Source organism: Artemia franciscana, chromosome 16 (genome assembly GCF_032884065.1).
Source record: "Artemia franciscana chromosome 16, ASM3288406v1, whole genome shotgun sequence".
Lineage (NCBI taxonomy): Eukaryota > Metazoa > Arthropoda > Branchiopoda > Anostraca > Artemiidae > Artemia > Artemia franciscana.
This window is the reverse complement of record NC_088878.1, coordinates 13,589,783-13,612,240: the sequence shown is the minus strand read 5'-3', so window position 1 is coordinate 13,612,240 and position 22,458 is coordinate 13,589,783. Positions and strand designations below refer to the sequence as shown.

Sequence of the window (22,458 nt, the reverse complement as noted above, 5' to 3'; positions counted from 1 at the left end):
CAGGGCCTTATGAGGCTGAGGCTGTTCTTATTCCTCGCATTCCCATGATTCCAACGGATCTGCTTTTTCAATTTAAAAGATTGCAATTCCCAATTCGATTAGTATTTGCAATCACCATTAACAAAGCTCAAGGTCAATCATTAGAAAAATGTGGTAAAGATCTTAATACTGATTGTTTTTCCCATGGACAATTGTACGTTGCATGTTCGAGGGTCGGTAAACCTGACAATGTATTTATATGCAGCGACAATTGGACAGCGAAGAATGTTGTATATTCGCAAGTTTTACGCAGTTAATTTGTATTGTATCTATCCATCTATCTATCTATATAAAAACGAGTTGTGTGGATGCATGTTTGTTTGTTTGTAAAAAGAGCGTTTGCATATGACGTCATTATTAGTACATACGGCTTTGTATATGCACAGACAATGGGAAAGCCAAGAATGTTGTTTATTCGCAATTTTTACGTAGTTTGAAACACATATATAAATCTATCTATATTCACAGGTGGGACACAGGGACACGTACTTGCGAATATACAACATTCTTTGCTGTCCCATCGTCTGTGCATATAAATAGATTGTCAGGTTTACCGACTCTTGAACATGCAACGCATAATGGTCCATGGGAAAACAATCCGTATTCAGATCTATACCTCATGATTCTATTGATTGCCCTTGAGCTTTGTTGATGGTGATTGCTAATCGACCATTTCCTTTGTTGCCGTCGTCATTTATATATCCCCCTGTGCCCCCGGCGTCCCCGTTGTAGTTGTGTCCCTGTGTCCGGGTCGTCATTTATATTCCCTGTGTCCCCGTCGTCATTTGTGTCCCGGTGTCCCAGTCTGTGATTTCTATTTGAGTGTCCCGGGCGTCATTTATATTCGTCAGGATATTGTAGGGCATCGTAGCATCGATGAGTTTAAGCAATTCTTGTCAACTGATTGTTTCGCCTATAAAGAATATTATCTCGAGGTAAGAACTGATCACCGACCACAACGATTGCCACTTTGTTGATAGTTGCGTATCAGGAGGCATCAATTCGATTGCTGTTTTTAAGCAGAAGCACTAAATTATTATTTTTGTGGAAAAGATGATATATATAATATATATATATATTTTCTTTTAGTTTTTTTGTAGTTTTTACCTTTTTTAGTTTTTTTCTTCTATTGTATTAATGCTAAAGCCAAGGTTCAAACCTGGAGCCTCTCGGACCTAGAACCTGAAACATAACGCTTTACAACTCAGCTACTTCGCGTGAATACATTCGTTTTGAGCTGCTTCCTCGGGTGTTGCCATTGTAGGTTCTTCAGTCATTTTACAATTAGAAATTTCTCTTTCAACGGTCTTCTTACAATTAAAAATTTGTCTTTGAACAATATTCTTAAATACCTGTGTCCTGGTCGTCATTTATATTGCCTGTGTCCCGGTCGTCATTTGTGTCCCGGTATCCCAGTCTGTAATTTCTCCTTGAGTATCCCGGTCGTTATTTATATTCCCTCTGTCCCGGTCGTCATTTGTGTCCCGGTCTGTAATTTCTCTTTGAGTGTTTTTTCTTTTTAGTATTTTTTAGTTTTTTACATTTTTTTCTTTTTTCAGTTTTCCTTTTTCTTCTTTATTTTTCAGCTTCACTATGAAATACATATCGCCGAACCTTTGTTTTTTAACTAAAATCTGGTAGGCATTGATGACCTTATCCAAGTCAAGATCCAAACCCAATCATCATCGCTATCATTTTCAGTTTTGATATGTTTTGACTCTCGCTGTCCAGGTGGATCTTCATCTAACTGCGCGGTTTTGCGTTCTTTAGCCTCAAGCCTGTTTCCTTGCTGTTCTTTTGATTCCTCGGCACGCTTTCTTTTCTGACTTTCTCTATCAGCAGCAAGTTTTTTGGCATAGACTCTTTGAGCATCTTCATCGGCTTTTGCCATTGTAAGTTCATCTTTGAAATAAAAACTAAAAATTATTGCTCAGACAACATAAATATTTTTGATATTTACATAATAGCTTTAGTGGTTCTGGACTGAAAACTAAATATGCTAATCAAATTGGGAATTGCAATCTTTTAGGTTGAAAAGGCAGATCCATTGGAATCATGAGAATGCGTTGAATAAGAAAAGCCTCACCCTCAAAAGGCCCTGTCAAGATTGTTGCCTCTATTACGTTATAACAGACATAACACGTCATTTGTGTCCCGGTCTGTAGTTTCGTTAGTCGACAAACATGACGTCAGACGACAAACAGCTTCATGACGACATACAGCTCAATCCTTATAATGACGTCAGTCGACAAACATGACGTCAGTCGACACACAAACATGACGTCAGTCGACAGACAGACAAACAACTTATTTATATATATATATATATATATATATATATATATATATATATATATATATATATATATATATATATATATATATATATATATATATATATATATATATATATATATATATTCACAGGTGGGACATATGGACACAACTACAATGGCGCGTAACTAGTATGGCGCGTAACAACTTACGCGCGGGGGGGGGGGGGCTTGGGGGGGCGCGAAGCGCCCCCACCAACTAGGTGTTGGCTTGGCGCGAACCACCACCCCAACAGCTAGTATATCTATATATATAAAAACTAGCTGTTGGGGTGAAGCTTCGCGCCACCCCCAAGCCCCCCCGCGCGCGTAAGTCGTTACGCGCCATATTAGTTACGCGCCATTGTAGTTGTGTCCATATGTCCCACCTGTGAATATATATATATATATATATATATATATATATATATATATATATATATATATATATATATATATATATATATATATATATATATATATATATATATATATATATATGTATATATATATATATATATATATATATATATATATATATATATATATATATATATATATATATATATATATATATATATATATGTGTGTATATATATATATATATATATATATATATATATATATATATATATATATATATATATATATATATATATATATATATATATATATATATATATATATATATATATATATATATATATATATATATATATATATATATATATATATATATATATATATATATATATATATATATATTTAACTACGTAAAACTTGCGAATATACAACATTCTTTGCTGTCCCATTGTCTGTGCATATAAATAGATTGTCAGGTTTACCGAGTCTTGAACATGCAACATATATTGGTCCATGGGAAAACACTCCGTATTCAGATCTATACCTTATGATTCTAATGATTGCCCCTGAGCTTTGTTGATGGTGATTGCTAATCGACCATTCCCTGTGTCGCCGTCGTCATTTATATATCCCCCTGTGCCCCCCGGTGTCCCCGTTGTAGTTGTGTCCCTGTGTCCCAGTCGTCATTTATATTCCCTGTGTCCCGGTCGTCATTTGTGTCCCGGTGTCCCAGTCTGTGATTTCTCTTTGAGTGTCCCGGGCGTCATTTATATTCCTTGTGTCCCGGTGTCCCGGTCGTCATTTGTGTCCCGGTGTCCCGGTCTGTATATACATTCGTTTTTGAATTGGTCTTTTTTTTTAGTTTTTAGTTTTTTACCTTTTTTAAGTTTTTTTTAGTTATACCTCATGATTCTAATGATTGCCCTTGAGCTTTGTTGATGGTGATTGCTAATCGAACATTCCCTGTGTCCCCGTCGTCATTTATATATCCCCCTTTGCCCCCCGTCCCCGTTGTAGTTGTGTCCCTGTGTCCCGGCCGTCATTTATATTCCCTGTGTCCCGGTCGTCATTTGTATCCCGGTGTCCTGGTCTGTATATACATTCGTTTTTGAAATGGTATATGATGAAATAAATTTTTGTATTTTTCCCCTTTTTTCTTTTTAGTTTTTTTTTGGTTTTTACTTTTTTTTAGTTTTATTAGTTTTTTTCTTTTGTCATTTTTTTATTTTTATTTTTTTTTAGTTTTGTTTTTCTCCTTAATTTTTCATTTTTTTCCTTTTTTTTATTTTTTTATTTTTTTTAAAGTTTTTTAGCTTTTTTAGTTTTTTTATTAGTTTTTAGTTTTTTTTTCTTTTTAGTTTTTTTGTAGTTTTTACCCTCTTTAGTTTTTTAGTTTTTTTTTTTACTTATGTCCTGGTCGTCATTTATACTCCCTGTGTCCCGGTCGTCATTTGTGTCCCGGTGCTTTGTTGATGGTGATTGCTAATTGAACATTCCTTGTGTCCCGGTCGCTTTCTCTTTGAGTGTCCCGGTCGTCATTTATATTCCCTGTGTCCCGGTCGTCATTTGTATCCCGGTGTCCTGGTCTGTATATACATTCGTTTTTGAAATGGTATATGATGAAATAAATTTTTGTATTTTTCCCCTTTTTTTCATTTTAGTTTTTTTTTGGTTTTTACTTTTTTTTAGTTTTATTAGTTTTTTTCTTTTTTCTTTTTTTTATTTTTATTTTTTTTAGTTTTGTTTTTCTCCTTAATTTTTCATTTTTTTCCTTTTTTTATTTTTTTTTTAAGTTTTTTAGCTTTTTTAGTTTTTTTATTAGTTTTTAGTTTTTTTTCTTTTTAGTTTTTTTTTTAGTTTTTACCCTCTTTAGTTTTTTAGTTTTTTTTTTTACTTATGTCCTGGTCGTCATTTATACTCTCTGTGTCCCGGTCGTCATTTGTGTCCCGGTGCTTTGTTGATGGTGATTGCTAATTGAACATTCCTTGTGTCCCGGTCGCTTTCTCTTTGAGTGTCCCGGTCGTCATTTATATTCCCTACAAGTAGGTGGGGCGCTTCGCCCCCCCCCCAAGCCCCCCCCCGCGCGCGTAAGTCGTTACGCGCCATATTAGTTACGCGCCATTGTAGTTGTGGCCCCTTGTCCCATCTGTGAATATAAATAGATTTATATATGTGTTTCAAACTACGTAAAAATTGCGAATATACAACATTCTTGGCTTTCCCATTGTCTGTGCATATACAAAGCCGTATGTACTAATAATGACGTCATATGCAAACGCTCTTTTTACAAACAAACAAACATGCATACACACAACTCGTTTTTTATATAGATAGATAGATAGATAGATACAATACAAATTAACTGCGTAAAACTTGCGAATATACAACATTCTTCACTGTCCATTTGTCGCTGCATATAAATAGATTGTCAGGTTTATAACTATGTCTTTGGGGACGACTTACTCCCCCACAGTCCCCGTGGGAGGGGCAACAAGTTACAAACTTTGACCAGTGCTTACATATAGTAATGGTTATTGGGAAGTGTACAGGCGTTTTCAGGAGGTTTTTTTTTGGTTGGGGGAGGGGTTGAGAAGAGGGGGATTACTGGGGGAGCTTTCCATCGATAATTTGTCATGGGGGAAGAAAATCTCCATGAAGGGAGCGCAGGATTTACTAGCATTATTTAAAAAAAAACAATGAAAAAGTAAATATGAAAAAGTTCTTTCAGCTGGAAGTAAGGAGCAGCATTAAAACTTAAAACAAACAGAAATTATTACCCATTTGAGGGGCTCACCTCCTCCTAATACCTCACTCTTTACGCTAAAGTATTTTTAGTAATTTCAACTATTTATTCTACGGCTTTTGTGATTCTGGGGTCATTCTTAATGAATTGGGACAAAATTTAAGCTTTAGTGTAAAGAGCGAGGATCTGACAAGGGGGTGAACCCCCTCATATATGTAATAAAAATATAAGAATACAAAAGTTCTTTACGTAAGCTAATTTAGAAGTTACGTAAATCTTTTACTAATAAAAATATTCGTAAAAAATTAAAAATTCTAGTTGCCTTTTTAATTAACCAAAAAATCGGAGGGCAACTAGGCTTCCTCCCCCGCTCTTTTTTTCTCAAAATCATTCGATCAAAATTATGAGAAAGCCATTTAGCCAAAAAAAATGCAAATTTTGTTTTAATTATTCCTCTGCGGAGAGCCAAAATCAAAAGATGCATTGATTCAAAAACGTTCAGAAATTAAATTAAAAAAGCAAGATTTTTTAACTGAAAGTAAGGAGTGACATTAAAACTTAAAACGACCAGAAATTAATTCGTATATGAAAGAGGCTGCTTCCTCATCAACGCCCCGCTCTTTACGCTAAGGTTTGTTACTGTTTTAAAAAGAAGAATTGAGAGAAAGGGTCAAACTTTAGCGTAAAGAGCGAGGCGTTGATGAGGAAGCATTCTCTTTCATATACGAAGTAATTTCTGGTCGTTTTAAGTTTTAATGTCGCTCCTTACTTTCAGTTAAAAAAACTTGTTTTGCTAACTATTGCTGCTTTTCTAAGAAAACTACAGCTGTATAAGAATAATATCTGGCGTCGTGCATTTGAACAATTTCCTTGTTTGGCCTGTGTTAGCAGCGATTTGCAAGATGAAGATCTTGCATTATATGGTGAATATTTGGAAGATATACATGAAGATATGCGACCTACTCAGGATGGATATACAGATTTGGGTTTCAATTCCTTTCGAAGTTAATGTTGCCGAAATAGAATTGTCTTTGCAAGAGCCCCTCATCGAATTACAAAGTGATGAAATAACGCCTGCAAAATCCAAAGATGAAAAGTATAATATATGGAAAACAACCGTTGTCGCTACAAAGCATCCTTTGCTCTGGGATAAAGCGCAGTTCTACGTTATTGCTTTTCCTACATCTTACCTTGTTGAAGCGGGATTTAGTCGTGTTTCTCAAATGTTATCAAAAGCTCGCAATAGACTTGACATTGTGAAAAGGGGCGATCTTCGACTATCATTAACATCGATAGAACCAAATATAAGGAAATTCGCCGAGAAGCATCGACCATAGGGATCTCATTGAATAAACATGCCTTTTACTTTTTTTTTAATCACACACTTAATTTCAACTCCTTTTTATATTCAGTTTACAAAAATAATGTTGGAGTGAATTCAACTACCTGAGGAGCTCTACTCCCCATGATTTTGAGTTGCTTGCCCATAGAAGAAACAATGTAATATTGTAGTTATTATCACAATAATAGTAATAGTAACAATAATTATTATTTTTATAGTAGAATATTTTATTTGAATTAAACTAGTTTTCATTTAAAAATAAAGCTTAATCGTATATTATTTCTTTGATAATTAAAACCTTAAAATTTATATTAGTGAAGAATAGAAAATTGTTCTTATGTCCAATAGCTATGAAGGGGTCCGCCAAGATAAAAAGAAGGGAAAAGGGGTCCATGGGGAAAAAAAGGTTGAGAATCACTGGCCTAGACTGACAGGACTGGCCATTACAAGCGTCTACTGAAACATCAAACAGCTCGTGGTAACAAACTGTAGTAAGGAGCGACCCGGCTCAATAGTAAACAAAACTCTAAAAAACGGAATTGTAATACTAAAAGATACGTCAAAAGAATCGGATTTTCATACTGATTTTAAATATATAAGTTTCATCAAATTTAGTCTTTGTCATCAAAAGTTACGAGCCTGAGAAAATTTGCCTCATTTTGGAAAATAGGGGGAAACACCCCCTAAAAGTCATAGAATCTTAACGAAAATCACACCATCAGATTCAACGTTTCGGAGAACCCTGTTGTAGAAGTTACGTCAAAAGAATCGGATTTTCATACTGATTTTAAATATATAAGTTTCATCAAATTTAGTCTTTGTCATCAAAAGGTACGAGCCTGAGAAAATTTGCCTCATTTTGGAAAATACGGGGAAACACCCCCTAAAAGTCATAGAATCTTAACGAAAATCACACCATCAGATTCAACGTTTCAGAGAACCCTGTTGTAGAAGTTACGTCAAAAGAATCGGATTTTCATACTGATTTTAAATATATAAGTTTCATCAAATTTAGTCTTTGTCATCAAAAGTTACGAGCCTGAGAAAATTTGCCTCATTTTGGAAAATAGGGGGAAACACCCCCTAAAAGTCATAAAATCTTAACGAAAATCACACCATCAGATTCAGCGTATCAGAGAACCCTCTAGCATAAATTTCAAGCTCCTATCTACAAAAATGTGGAATTTCGTATTTTTGGCCAGAAGACAGAAGGTGCGTGTTTATTTGTTGTTGTTTTCCCAGGGTTCACCGTATCGACCAAGTGGTCCTAGAATGTCGCAAGAGGGCTCATTCTAACGGAAATGAAAAGTTCTAGCGCCCTTTTTATGTGACCAAAAAAATTGGAGTGCACCTAGGCCCCCTCCCACGCTCATTTTTTCCCCAAACTCAACGGATCAAAATTTTGAGATAGCCATTTTGTTCCGCATCGTCGAAGACCATAATAACTATGTCTTTGGGGATGACTTACTCCCCCACAGTCCCTGAGGAAGGGGCTGCAAGTTACAAACTTAGACCAGTGTTTACATACAGTAATGGTTATACAGACGTTTTCAGTGGGATATTTTTTTGGTTGGGGCGTGGGGTTGGGGGAAGGGGGCTATGTGGGAGGATCTTTCCTTGGAGGAATATGTCATGGGGGAAGAAAAATTCAATGAAAAGGGCGCGGGATTTTCTAGCATTACTATAAAAAAAACAATGAAAAAATAAACATGAAAAAGTTTTTTTCAATTGAAAGTAAGGAGTAGCATTAAAACTTAAAACGAACAGAGATTATTAAGCATATGAGGGGTTCTAAAAATAGCATAAAGAGCGAGGTATTTAGGAAAAGATAAATATCTCGCTCTTTATGCTAAAGTATTTTTAGTAAATTAAACTATTTATTCTACGGCGTTTCTGATTCAGGGGTCATTCTTAAAGAATTGGGACAAAACTTAAGATTTAGTGTAAAGAGCGAGGTATTAATGAAGGGACAAACCCCCTCATGTACATAATGAAAATATAAGAATATAAAAGTTTGTTACGTAAGTTAATTCTTAAGTTACGTATATTTTTTACTAATAAAAACGTTCGTAAAAAGCCATTTAGCCAAAAAAGAATCAATAATTTCATTTTAATAATTTATGTGCAGAGAGCCAAAATCAAACATGCATTAATTCAAAAACGTTCAGAAATTAAATAAATAAAAAATAGTTTTTTTTTTAACTGAAAGTAAGAAGCGACATTAAAACTTAAAACGAACAGAAATTACTCCGTATGTGAAATGGGATGTCCCCTCCGCAATCCCTCGCTCTTTACGCTAAAGTTTGACTCTTTGCCACAATTCTACTTTTTAAAACAATTAAAAACTTTAGCGTAAAGAGTGAGGGATTGCGGAGGGGACAACCCATTTCATATACAGAGTAATTTCTGTTCGCTTTAAGTTTTAATGTCGCTCCTTACTTTCAGTTAAAAAAACATTTTTTTTTTTTATTTAATTGAGGTAGACATCGATTGTGTAATAAATAGATATCGCGAGAGTGGAAATAGAGAATCAGACTTCTTAAAAAATTGAGAATTCTGTAATTTAAGCTAAATATCATGAACTTTAAAAACAGAAAGATACGCTAAGTTGTTATGAAAGGTAAAATCTTGATTAGTAAATTTTTGAGATTTTGTCAAAGTTGACACTGTTTATTAAAACACTATTTTCAAAAAGAAACAGTGATTAGTTAATGCTTTATTGCCTATGCTTAAAACCCTCGTTTTAAATTTCTTCTATGCCTTTCTATCTCTTCGTTCTGTTTTTCTTGTTACACCCCTAAAGGAACTAGTATATAAGGCTTAATACATTTTTTTTACGAATATACAAGTTGTGTCTTTATCCGCATTGTCCGCTCTTCATTACTATCATAGTTACTAAGCAAATCCACAAAGTTAGACAACATACTAAATGGTTTGACCTATACAAATTGTCACAAAGAGTGCATGACCCCAAAAGATGGTTCAAGACCATTTTTTTTTCTTTTTACAATAAAAGCGTCAACTCACTCGCTATAGTGGTCAGAAGTGCAAATGCAAAAAATAATGCAGAAGATATTAAATATCAACTTTTTTTTATAGATGATTAATAGCTTTTCATTTTTTATTTATAGCAGGGTGGTTTTTATAACTTATTATTTTTTCAATATTTTTATACCATTTTAATTTTAACAGATTTATTAGAACTTAAACCATAAACAGAGTTTAGATTAAATTTATTTCCACTACCTACCTACAACACATAATTGTCGATGTTCCCTTTTAATTGCGGATAGTTCTTTGTTCGCAAAGTCTATCGAAGCAACCTATTATGCGCTCCCCCCTAAAAAAAAATCCTGGATCCACCCCTGGGCCGGAGGGGGATGTGAAGAAAGATTTGTTTTGTGAGGAAGAATTAACGATAGTACTAAAAGAATTAAAAATAATAAGGCTCCAGATGCTGATAGTGTGGTAAAGGAGTTTCTTAAACATGGTGACTATAAGGGATAGAAATAAGTTACTGAAGACTGTGAATATCATTTTTGAAAAAGGGGAAGTACCTAACGACTTTAGGAAAACCTTATATAAACCACTATATCTGTATAAGAAAGGTGATAAGAGTGAGTGTGGTAATTATCGAAACATTAGTCTGGTCTCTGAAGGTAGCAAATTACTTAGTAATATGATACTTTTTAGACTGAGAGATGCTATAGACAAAGTTTTAAGAGAAAAATAGTGCGGCTTTAGAAAAGGTAGAGGATGTGTCGACCAGATTTTCACTCTTTGGTTAATAATTGAGAAGTGCCTGAGTCGTCAAACACCTTTGGTCAACAGTTTTATAGATTATGAGTAAGCATTCGATTCTGTTGATTGAAGAGCTTTAGCAACGATCTTATCCTTGTATGATATTCCAGAGAAATACATTAAAGTGGTTAGTGCTATGTGCGAGAATAACACTGCTGCGGTTAAGATAGGAAACGAGATTAGCAGCTGGTTTTGTATGAAATCAGGAGTTAAGCAGGGTTTTGTTCTATCCCCCTTCATATAGATCATTTTGATGGACTCTGTCTTGATGGATTCAGTCATGGGAGACCAGGGAATCAAATGGGGAAGAAAAGCTCCCCTGAACTTAGATTATGCTGACATTAATGACGATTTAAACATCCTAGATGAAAGTGTGAGCAAAATGAATGAACTGTTAGAGGTTTTGCGAATTCAGGGTGCAAGAATAGGTTTGAAAATCAGTGTTAAGAATACTAAGTCACTAAGGCTAGGAATAATTGAAGATGAAAAGGTGACGTTGGGTAACAAAAAGATTGATCAAGTGGGCAGCTTCACTTACCTTGGTACTATTATTAGTAAAGACGGTGGGAGCAGAGGAGATGTTGAAAGTAGAATAGCCAAGGCTCAGTGTGTTTTCTTTTTTTTCACAGCTAAAAAAACTTTGGCAGATTAGGAAGATAAGTCTGCAAACCGAGATTAGAATATAAGAAGCTACAGTGATGACAGTGGTTAAATACCCGGCTGACTCACCGTATTTCAAACAGTAGGCTGTACGAAAAATGGTTCAACCATGCTTTCTAGGATTATAATGAAACAATGATGGAGATGGCTAGGGCACGTTGTGCGGATGAAGGATGACAGATTGCCGAAGATTGTCCTTTTCGGCCAACCGTCTAGGGTTAAACGGAAAGCAGGTCGTCCTCGTCTTTGGTGGGAGGACGTCATAAAAAAGATTGAAAGGACCTACAATGGCAACAGCCGAGGAAGCTGCTCAAAAGACAAATTTTTAATTGTAAGAAGATCGTGGACGGAAAAATGTTTAATTGTAAAATGAAGGAAGAACCTACAATGGCAACAGCCAAGGAAGCTGCTCAAAGATTCTATGCCAAAAAACTTGCGGCTGATAGAGAAAGTAAGAAAAGAAAGCGTGCCGAGGAAAAAATAAAAGAAGGAAAAAAACTGAAAAATAAAGGAGAAAAACAAAACTAAAAAAACTAAAAATAAAAATAAAAAAAACTAAAAAGGCAAAAACTCAAAAAAAAAACTGAAAAGAAAAAAACTTAAAAAACTAAAAAAAGGTAAAAACCAAAAAAAAAAAAAACTAAAAAGAAAAAAGGGGAAAAACACAAAAATTTATTTCATCATATACCAATTCAAAACGAATGTATATACAGACCGGGACACAAATGACGACCGGGACGGCGACACAGGGAATGTTCGACTAGCAATCACCATCAACAAAGCTCAAGGGCAATCATTAGAATCATGAGGCATAGATCTGAATACGGATTGTTTTTCCCATGGACAGAAAAACTCCCCTGAACTTAGATTACGCTGACATTAATGACGATTTAAGCATCCTAGATGAAAGTGTGAGCAAAATGAATGAACTGTTAGAGGTTTTGCGCATTCAGGGTGTAAGAATAGGTTTGAAAATCAGTGTTAAGAGTACTAAGTCACTAAGGCTAGGAATAATTGAAGATGAAAAGGTGACATTGGGTAACAAAAAGATTGATCAGGTGGGCAGCTTCACTTACCTTGGTAGTATTATTAGTAAAGACGTTTGGGAGCAGAGGAGATGTTGAAAGTAGAATAGCCAAGGCTCAGTGTGTTTTTTTTTCACAGCTAAAAAAAACTTTGGCAGATTAGGAAGATAAGTCTGCAAACCGAGATTAGAATATAAGAAGCTACAGTGATGACAGTGGTTAAATACCCGGCTGACTCACCGTATTTCAAACAGTAGGCTGTACGAAAAATGGTTCAACCATGCTTTCTAGGATTATAATGAAACAATGATGGAGATGGCTAGGGCACGTTGTGCGGATGAAGGATGACAGATTGCCGAAGATTGTCCTTTTCGGCCAACCGTCTAGGGTTAAACGGAAAGCAGGTCGTCCTCGTCTTTGGTGGGAGGACGTCATAAAAAAGATTGAAAGGACCTACAATGGCAACAGCCGAGGAAGCTGCTCAAAAGACGCTGCTCGTCTTTGGTGGGAGGACGTCATAAAAAAGATTGAAAGGAAATGGGAAGTTCCCGGGAGGGTGTAAAAAAGAGGCTTCAATATATTGGGATGGAGGAGGAGTGTGCGTAGCAGTGTTGATCTCAGGCGGCTTGGTGCTGCGGTGAGTTGTTAGTAATAGTAGTATCTTTGCCTACATGGTATTAAATGGCTCATTTTTCAGTTTTCTTTGTCATTTTCATTTGATTTGGGAAAATTTGCTCCAACTTTGCGCCTACCCCCACGATTTTGACGAAATTACGCCACTGTATTTAACTAGCCACTATAATACTGGAAACAAAAATACTCAACGAGGGGCGTAATTTGCTATGGGAGAGAGGGACAACTGCCCCTCTTAGACCTTAGTTTGCCCCACCCCATACCAGCTGAAATTTTGTTGCTTCAAAAATATGTGTTGAAAGCAGTGTTGCAAAAAAAAACAGTGTTGATCTCAGGCGGCTTGGTGCTGCGGTGAGTTATTAGTAGTAGTAATATCTTTGCCTACATGGTATTAAATTGCTCATTTTTCAGTTTTCTTTGTCATTTTCACTTGATTTGGGAAAATTGGCTCCAACTTTGTCCCTACCCTTACGATTTTGACGAAATTACGCCACTGCATTTAAGTAGCCACTAGAATACTGAAAACAAAAATACTAAACCAGGGGCGTAATTTGCTATGGGAGGGGGGAACAACTGCCCCTCTTACACCTTAGATTTCCCCCCAGATGCCAGTTTGCACCACCCCCCACCAGCTGAAAATTTGTTTCTTCAAAAATCTGGTAAAACAAAGATAATCCTTCATAATTGAAGCTTCTACAGAAAGGGGTCAGTTTATTTTTAGTATATCTTTACCTTTATGGTAATATATGGCTGATTTTTTAGTTTTCACTGTCATTTCCATTTGATTTGGGAAAAATGGCTCCGATTTCGTCTTCCCTCCAAGATTTAGAGAAAATTACTCCACTACAAACATCCCCACCTTAGTCAAAACTTGTGCTTTTACCACCTCAAAAGACATCCCCACTGATTTTAGGCTATTTTTAAACTCTCATCTCTTCCTATTCTGAGCATTCCAGCCTTTTTTTGTAACCCCTCAGACTGGTTAGTTGAAAACTTTCCTCGCAGGCATAAAAATACATACTTCTGCTATTCTTAAATAATAGTGAGTAATAACAAGTTTATTGCAAATTTTATTAAAAATAAGATCTTGCAATTATTTCTTCTTAAAAAAAGAAGTTATTGATTTTGATCCCTTGGCAGCTGTAGCTAAGGACTTTTCCTTCGCTGTTGGTGTCTTCACCTGAAAATGAAGAAGAACTATGCATTAGAAAGTCTGTGGCCTCATCTGTACACAATAAGGAAACAAGGCATATATACGGTCCTAGTCGAGTGGCTAGCGACCTGAACTTCCAATTCTATGTTCTACAGGGCCTGGGTCATCGATTATTTGGTTTATGACAGAGATCAGTGGTTTGACTCTGTAAGCTAAGTCAAAGTCATTCGAGCTTTAAATGGGCGCCAGGAGAAGTTCAGAGAAGGTAAAAAAGAAGGGTGTACAAAAGCACCGGATGACTGGCCTTTAGTCCCCATTGCACTTCCTGAAGGGTCACAAAACAGAGGTCAGTATTGCCCGCGCCGTTGAGACTATGAAGTCAAACCCATTTTTTCTTTTTAATTGCACGCACGTACTATCTAACATTGAACACCAAAATGAGATGCTAAATATACAAGGCGTCATTAGTTCAAAGGCATGGTTTCTACCTGCACTCACTTTCCTACAGTGATTTCTTGTTTTTTTTAAACAAAATTTTTGTACTACTAGTTGAACCTCTTTCTGTAATCTTTAGGCGAATTTGACTTTCAGCATCAAAAGTTGCAATCAGAATTAATAAAACGAATATAATTATTATTATATTTAAAAAAAATTCAAAAATGGTCAAACAGATGAATAATTTTAATGAAATGGCAAAAGGAAAATTAGACAGAGCATTTATAGTTACTCTTGCATTTATAGTTACTTTTCTCTAGCCTTGGGATTTCTGGAACATTTGTCGCGTGAGTTTGTAAGAATTGTGATGGAAAACCTGGCCAGGCATTTTACAGGTTTGATATAAACAATATCTTTCAAATGTCTGATACCAAATGGATAAAATTACATCTAATTCAATTTTATATACTTTTTGGAGTTTCGCATGACCAGTTCATTGGCTTATCTTGCAGATAAACGTTATCCATTATTGTATGTTTACTAACTTTATTTATTACTGAAAAACATCATCGTCACTCCAAATCCTTCTCGAGCTGAAACTGCAAATGGGATGTTTTCTAAAAGAACAGCTGAACCGGGTTTCTCCTGTACAAAGGTTTTCAATATCAAAGGACCAGCGTAGGCCATCTATCATATTTTATATCTCCATGTGTAATGTAGATTCACTTTGTCTATACTGCATTAGCTAAGTAATGATCATTATTTATAATTTAATTTTTTAGTTATTTTAGTTTTTTAGTTTCCCTGCGGCAGGTAGGTAGGGTATACGGCCCTCAGACACTTGTTGCCATTAGATCAAATTCGTGTTTTTCTTAAGATTTTATTTTAATGATTTGTCACGCCTATGCCCATTTCGAAAGTTAAAAAATGATAATTCTGCATAATTTTTCACGGTTCTAACTTGATTAGTTTAGCGGTTTTTTTTTCAGTGCATAGGAGAAAGCATGAACACACACATACGAACACATACTTGGTTTTAAATACCGCATATAAATAAAGTGCGATATCATATATAAAATCATTTATCTATCTATATATATAAAACTAGCTGTTGGGGTGGCGCTTCGCCCCCCCCACCCCAAGCCCCCCCGCACGCGTAAGTCGTTACGCGCCATTGTAGTTGTGTCCCACCTGTGAATATATATATATATATATATATATATATATATATATATATATATATATATATATATATATATATATATATATATATATATATATATATATATATATTTATTTTTAACTACGTAAAACTTGCGAATATACAACATTCTTGGCTGCCCCATTGTCTGTGTATATAAATAGATTGTCAGGTTTACCGACTCTTGAACATGAAACATATAATTGTCTATGGGAGAAATAATCTGTATTCAGATCTATACCTCATTATTCTAATGATTGCCCTTGAGCTTTGTTGATGGTGATTGCTAATCGAACATTCCCTGTGTCCCCGTCGTCATTTATATATCCCCCTGTGCCCTCCGGCGTCCCCGTTGTTGTTGTTTCCCTGTGTCCCAGTCTGTAATTTCTCTTTGAGTGTCCCGGTCGTCATTTATATTCCCTGTGTCCTGGTGTCCCGGTCGTCATTTTTGTCCCGGTCGTCATTTGTGTTCCGGTGTCCCGGTCTGTAAAATCTCTTTGAGTGTCCTGGTCGTCATTTATATCCCCTGTGTCCCGGTCGTCATTTGTGTCCCGGTGCTTTGTTGATGGTGATTGCTAATCGAACATTCCTTGTGTCCCGGTCGCTTTCTCTTTGAGTGTCCCGGTCGTCATTTATATTCCCTACTAGCTGTTGGGGTGGCGCTTCGCGCCACCCCAACACCTAGTTGGTGGGGCGCTTCCCGCCCCCCAAGCCCCCCCGCGCGCGTAAGTCGTTACGCGCCATATTAGTTACGCGCCATTGTAGTTGTGTCCCTGTGTCCCACCTGTGAATATAGATAGATTTATAATATGTGTTTCAAACTACGTAAAAATTGCGAATATACAACATTCTTGGCTTTCCCATTGTCTGTGCATATACAAAGCCGTATGTACTAATAATGACGTCATATGCGAACGCTCTTTTTACAAACAAACAAACATGCATACACACAACTCGTTTTTATATAGATAGATAGATAGATACAATACAAATTAACTGCGTAAAACTTGCGAATATACAACATTCTTCGCTGTCCAATTGTCGCTGCATATAAATAGATTGTCAGGTTTACCGACCCTCGAACATGCAACGTACAATTGTCCATGGGAAAAACAATCAGTATTAAGATCTATACCACATTTTTCTAATGATTGACCTTGAGCTTTGTTAATGGTGATTGCAAATGCTAATCGAATTGGGAATTGCAATCTTTTAAATTGAAAAGGCAGATCCGTTGGAATCATGGGAATGCGAGGAATAAGAACAGCCTCACCCTCAAAAGGCCCTGTCAAGATTGTGGCCTCTATTAGGTTTTCCATTGTTTTTTTTTTTTACGGCAAGTCGCGTGCCATTGCAAAGCTTTGGTGGGTTGATATTTCTTAAAAGTATTATTGGTACGCCTATTTTTAGTTGTAGCACGTGTGGTGGAAACCCTGAAAGATCTATGGAATTTAAAAATTCAGATGGATAATTAACCGCTTCATTTGGTTCCAAAACTGTGTCGATTGACTTGTAAAGGACTGCCTGGTCTCGAATCTTGGTCAAAACAATATTGTTGATTTCGTGGACGTCTATATTCTTGGGTGCGAGAATCGCTCTTTCACTTAGCCATTTATTATTTTTATAATTTTTTAGAATATTCGGAAATACTTTTTCAATCAATTCATTTTTGGACGTCACTAAATTACAGAAATCAGCAGTTAGTTGTATACGTCCTGAAATTGAGTCTACTGGGAGCTTTCCGTTTCCAATTGCCAGCAATTGATCTGAAAATGTTTGACCAGATTCATCGTTTTGCAATCGGACACGCATATTTGTAGTTAATTTTAATATTTTTACGTGTGCCCATAAATTAGAATTTTTCAGGCAAGCATTCATTTCGTCTGCAGGAGTTGATCTAGGTATTATAGGTAATGTTTGCCTGAAATCTCCCGCAAGCAATATTAATGTGCTGCCAAAGGGTTTCGACTTCCCTCTCAAATCTTTCAAGCATTGATCCAGAGCCTCGAGCGATTTTTTGTGTGCCATTGTGCACTCATCCCAAATAATAAGTTTGCATTGCTGCAATACTTTACCCATCCCAGATGATTTGGAAATATTGCACGTGGGAGTTTCTGTAGAATGCAAATTCAGAGGCAATTTCAAAGCGGAATGAGCAGTTCTTCCACCAGGTAGCAATGTTGCGGCTATTCCGGACGACGCAATTGCCAACGCTATATCATTTTTTGATCGAATTGATGCCAGAATCAGTTTTATCACAAACGTTTTACCAGTACCTCCTGGCGCATCCAAAAAGAAAATTTCTCCAACGTTGTTATCGACACAATGCATTATCGTATCATAAATGTCTTTTTGTTCCGATGTTAACTTGGAAATTTATTTTGTACATACGACAATAGATCACTCGTACTGTAACTTTGTTCACGATCCAATTCTACACATGTCGAAACAGCAGCGATACGGTTAGGTGAAGGCATTCCCAAATCCTGAAGAGGTTTGTTTGCCATACGTACGCACAAATCTTCCATAATAACTAAAGTGTAGTTATAAATTTCTGATGTAAAATCAAAAGTCATATCTGACGTCTCTAACTGTTTTCGATGGAGTATATCTTCGGACATTTTTGACTTATATTTTTCCCATAACTCTGTAGGAGCTGATGGAGAGCAAGTTGTTAAAATGATGCCAAACAATGCACGAATTTGACTTGGGGTTGACGTTTCGCACGCGTCATTGATGCAGTTATCCCAGTGTTGGTCATTCTCCAATAAATTCAGAGCTTGGCATGCACTACGGTAAGTGTCATGTATAGTACCGTTTACAGTTCTCAAATACTCAAAGGATGTCGGACCGGGTACATTCACCAAAAGCAGGCGTAGAAAGAAGCATTCATGTTGATTGGGGTGAACGGTGTAGAGTCTTCCTATCGTGGTATCTTTGAAGAGGGTAGGTTGGCCGTCGACTGACTTACCCTGTTTTCGACGTTCAAATACTTTATTTTTAGTATTCCACGTGTAATACGAAGGCACTTCAGTATACAGCAGTTTTTTTGCAAAAGAATCATTTTTGCAAAGCGAAAAAAAAGCTGTTAATGTTGTATCCGGTGGATTCAGGACTCTTTGTTGCACGTTGGTTTCCGTGAAATAAACACGTTGACCATTCTGTAAATGTACCGCTAAGTGAACAACAGCTGGACTACGTTCATGTATCGGAAATGAAAGAATTCACCAAACAGCTTCATTACTGCTTATGTATCTTCCAGCCTGATATTGTACGATTTCGTCGAAATCTTTGATTTCGGGCTGCAAGCCAAAAACTGCCATGTCACTGCCTTTGTTGACGTATTTACATATGTATTTGATTGCCTTTACGGAGTTACAGTATTCAACGTTTATGTGTGCATTAAATGTTTTTGATAATAATGGGGAATATGGAACAACCCACTGGTTATCTACTTCGATGGTGGTACCGTTACGCTTCTTTATTATTGCTGTTTTACCGCCATCTTCAGTAGATCTTCTTCTATATTGTGGGTAACCATCATTGCCAGTAATTGTGTTTGATACTAAAAGTCGAGGATATTGCTTTGTGCACCTTACTTTGGCCATGCATGGTGAATTTTCGTTCAGTGCACCGCAAGGTCCATGTATCATATTTTTTACAATAATATCATGTAACCCCTTATCGACATTTTTATCAGGTATTTCAGCGGAAATCACATCATCAATTTCGTTCGAAGTAATTTTTTTATGTAGCCAGATTAGTATATGTGCGTGTGGCAAACCTCGTTTTTGCCATTCCACTGAGTACATCCAGCATCGCACTGACCCAAACACTTCAAGTTTTACTATGTAGTTTATCAGTGATTTCAACTTTTGCCGGAAGACACGGGCCGTAATGTCATGCCTATGAACCACCGATTGTCCTTGAAGTAAAAGCTGCAGTATCTCGTCCCAAGATTGATTACATGTAAATGTAATAAATAAATCTGGACGACCATAGAGACGAACATACGCAATAGCATCTTGAGCATATTCATGCATATGACGGGGACTGCCAGCATATGACGAAGGTAAAATTGTTAATCTTCCAACGTTTGTGGTATTACCTTCATTTATAACTGCATCTCGCAAATGAATGTATTGTTCAGAGCGGAGCTTGGTCTGATTCAGGCGGATATATAGCAAACGTTCTGATTCAATTTTAGCATACATATCAACGACAAATTGGTGAAACAATTCACGGCATTTTAAAATATAATTTTCTTCATCCTGCCGAATCATTAGTCTATAGGAATAATAATGTATTGCACTGCATTTCTTATTCATTTCTTTGTTAGTGGCTGGAATTTCGCAACGTGCATTCAATTCAGAATTTCTATCACTGATGAAGTACAATTGTAAAAATTTATGATTCTCGCCTGAGAATGGTAGAAGGGACCCTGCTCTATGATAAATTTGCCCTTTTACTTTGAAAGTAGACATAAATTGATCTGAATTTTTGATTTGGGCTCCAAACGACGTCATTTGGAAACATGAGTTGTATTTTCTGATTTTTGACAAAAAACGCTTAGATTCTGACGTAGTTCCAGTAAGGAAAGTCTTCAATGGCTCTGGTGGTGCAGCCAATAGAGGAAGTTTAACTTTTCCTGAGGCGCAACACATTCCCATTGTTTCACCATTGAATTTCAAGGCCTTGCAACAGGGACAAATTTTAGACATTGTCCCGATTTGAACACATCTACTCAAGCTATGATCATCGACTGGGCTGTACCTGAATGCCAGGCGATAACTTTCAGGTTGCTCTGATTCCTCGGCACGCTTTCTTTTCTTACTTTCTCTATCAGCAGCAAGCCTGATTTCTTGCTGTTCTTGTGATTCCTCGGCACGCTTTCTTTTCTTGCTTTCTCTATCAGCATCAAGCCTGATTTCTTGCTGTTCTTGTGATTCCTCGGCACGCCTTCTTTTTTCCCTTTCTCTTTTAGCAGCAAGTCTGCTTTCGCGTTGCTCTGGTAGTTCCTCGGCACGCTTTCTTTTCTGACTTTCTCTATCAGCAGCAAGTTTTTTGGCATAGACTCTTTGAGCATCTTCATCGGCTTTTGCCATTGTAAGTTCATCAGTCATTGTAAACTTAAACATTAATAGATTTCTACGTGAACATATATGTCTTAAATATCTTTAATGACGTCACCGTCATAGCAAAAATGACGACAACTAACTTCATGACCTCAGTCGACACAGAAACATGACGTCACCTGATCCACAGACAGACAACTTATTTTTATATATATAGATAAGATATAATCTGGCGTAACAGACATAGTGTAACAGACATAAAAGACAGACAACTTATTTTTATATATATAGATTTTTATATATATAGATACAGTTTCTTCTTTAGTTTTTTTTCTTTTTTAGTTTTTTCTTTTTTTTTAGTTTCTTCTTTTTATTGATTTGTTTTCTTCAATTTGTCAATGTTCATTCTAACATTGACACTTGGAAAAATCTTTACGTGATAAGCATGCTAAAGCTCCAACAATTTATATTAAACCTCAAAATTTGGGGTATCTGTTTTAAGGTTTTCGAATTACTTTAATCTATTGTCAAAATATTTCGAAATATTTATGCAATTTCCAGTTTTTACATTCTAGTTTGTTTTCTTTTATATATATAGATAAGTTGCATGTGTGTTGTATGTTGACTGACGTCATGCATGTTTGTCGACTGACGTTATTATAAGGATTGAGCATTATGCCGTCATGAAGTTGTTTGTCGACTCACGTCGTGTTTGTCGACAGACGAAATTACAGACCGGGATACCGGGACACAGGGAATATAAATGACGACCGGGACACTCAAAGAGAAATTACAGACTGGGACACCGGGACACAAAAAACAACCGGGACACAGGGAATAGAAATGACGACCGGGACACAACTACAACGGGGACGCCGGGGGCACAGGGGGGGATATATGAATGACGACCGGGACACAGGTAATGTTCGATTAGCAATCAACATCAACAAAGCTCAAGGGCAATCATTAGAACAATGAGGTATAGATCTGAATATGGATTGTTTTTCCCATGGACAATTATATGTTGCATGTTCAAGAGTCGGTAAACCTGACAATCTATTTATATGCACAGACAATGGGACAGCGAAGAATGTTGTATATTCGCAAGTTTTACGTAGTTTTGGTCTGTTTGTTGTCACGGCAAAGTTCGCACTAGTTACACCAATAGGTGTGTCAAACTTTGACAGATCAAAACTGTCACTTCTCTCTTGTATAGAGAAGTCAGGCGAGAGTTTGGCCTCAATGTATGAGTGAAATTGGCATCGATACGGCTTGTTGGTCACTAGCCAGTCAGTTGGCTTGATTCAATGCCCCTGTTGAAAAAATGTTAAAAAGTGTGTTTAATTAATTAAAATTATAGATTTCCAACCGGAACCCCTGCCGATAATCCCCAGACCTTATATGAGAGGTCACTATCGAAAAGAAAATTGAGCTTGTTGAATGGAAGCAGTCAACACGGGCTAAAGTGAATCTCAGCCTAGATAAACATGTTGTCGGTATTGGTGTAGCACATGGTTACCGCTTGAGCAACGGTCTAACCATTGACGGCCTTAAGCATCCGTGCACCTGTGTAGCTGTACTGAGTGGATGAGTGTGATTGTATGCAGAATTGGAAACCTTTATAACAAGGAAAGTAGACTAGCATGCCAGAGGGAGAGAGAGAGAGAGAGGTGTTC

At 36.5% G+C, this 22,458-nt stretch overlaps 1 protein-coding gene across 1 annotated transcript in view; it reads right to left on the bottom strand.

Annotated features, from left to right (window-relative positions):
* Positions 1-13,961: 13,961 nt before the first annotated feature.
* The window catches only part of LOC136037099 (ribonuclease H2 subunit B-like), an 83,782-nt gene continuing 75,285 nt past the window's right edge, over positions 13,962-22,458 (bottom strand). The window contains exon 6 of the mRNA XM_065719553.1: positions 13,962-14,098. Within this exon, the coding sequence (XP_065575625.1) occupies positions 14,012-14,098 (87 nt within the window). The 3' untranslated portion in view covers positions 13,962-14,011. The remainder of the gene's footprint in view (positions 14,099-22,458) is intronic.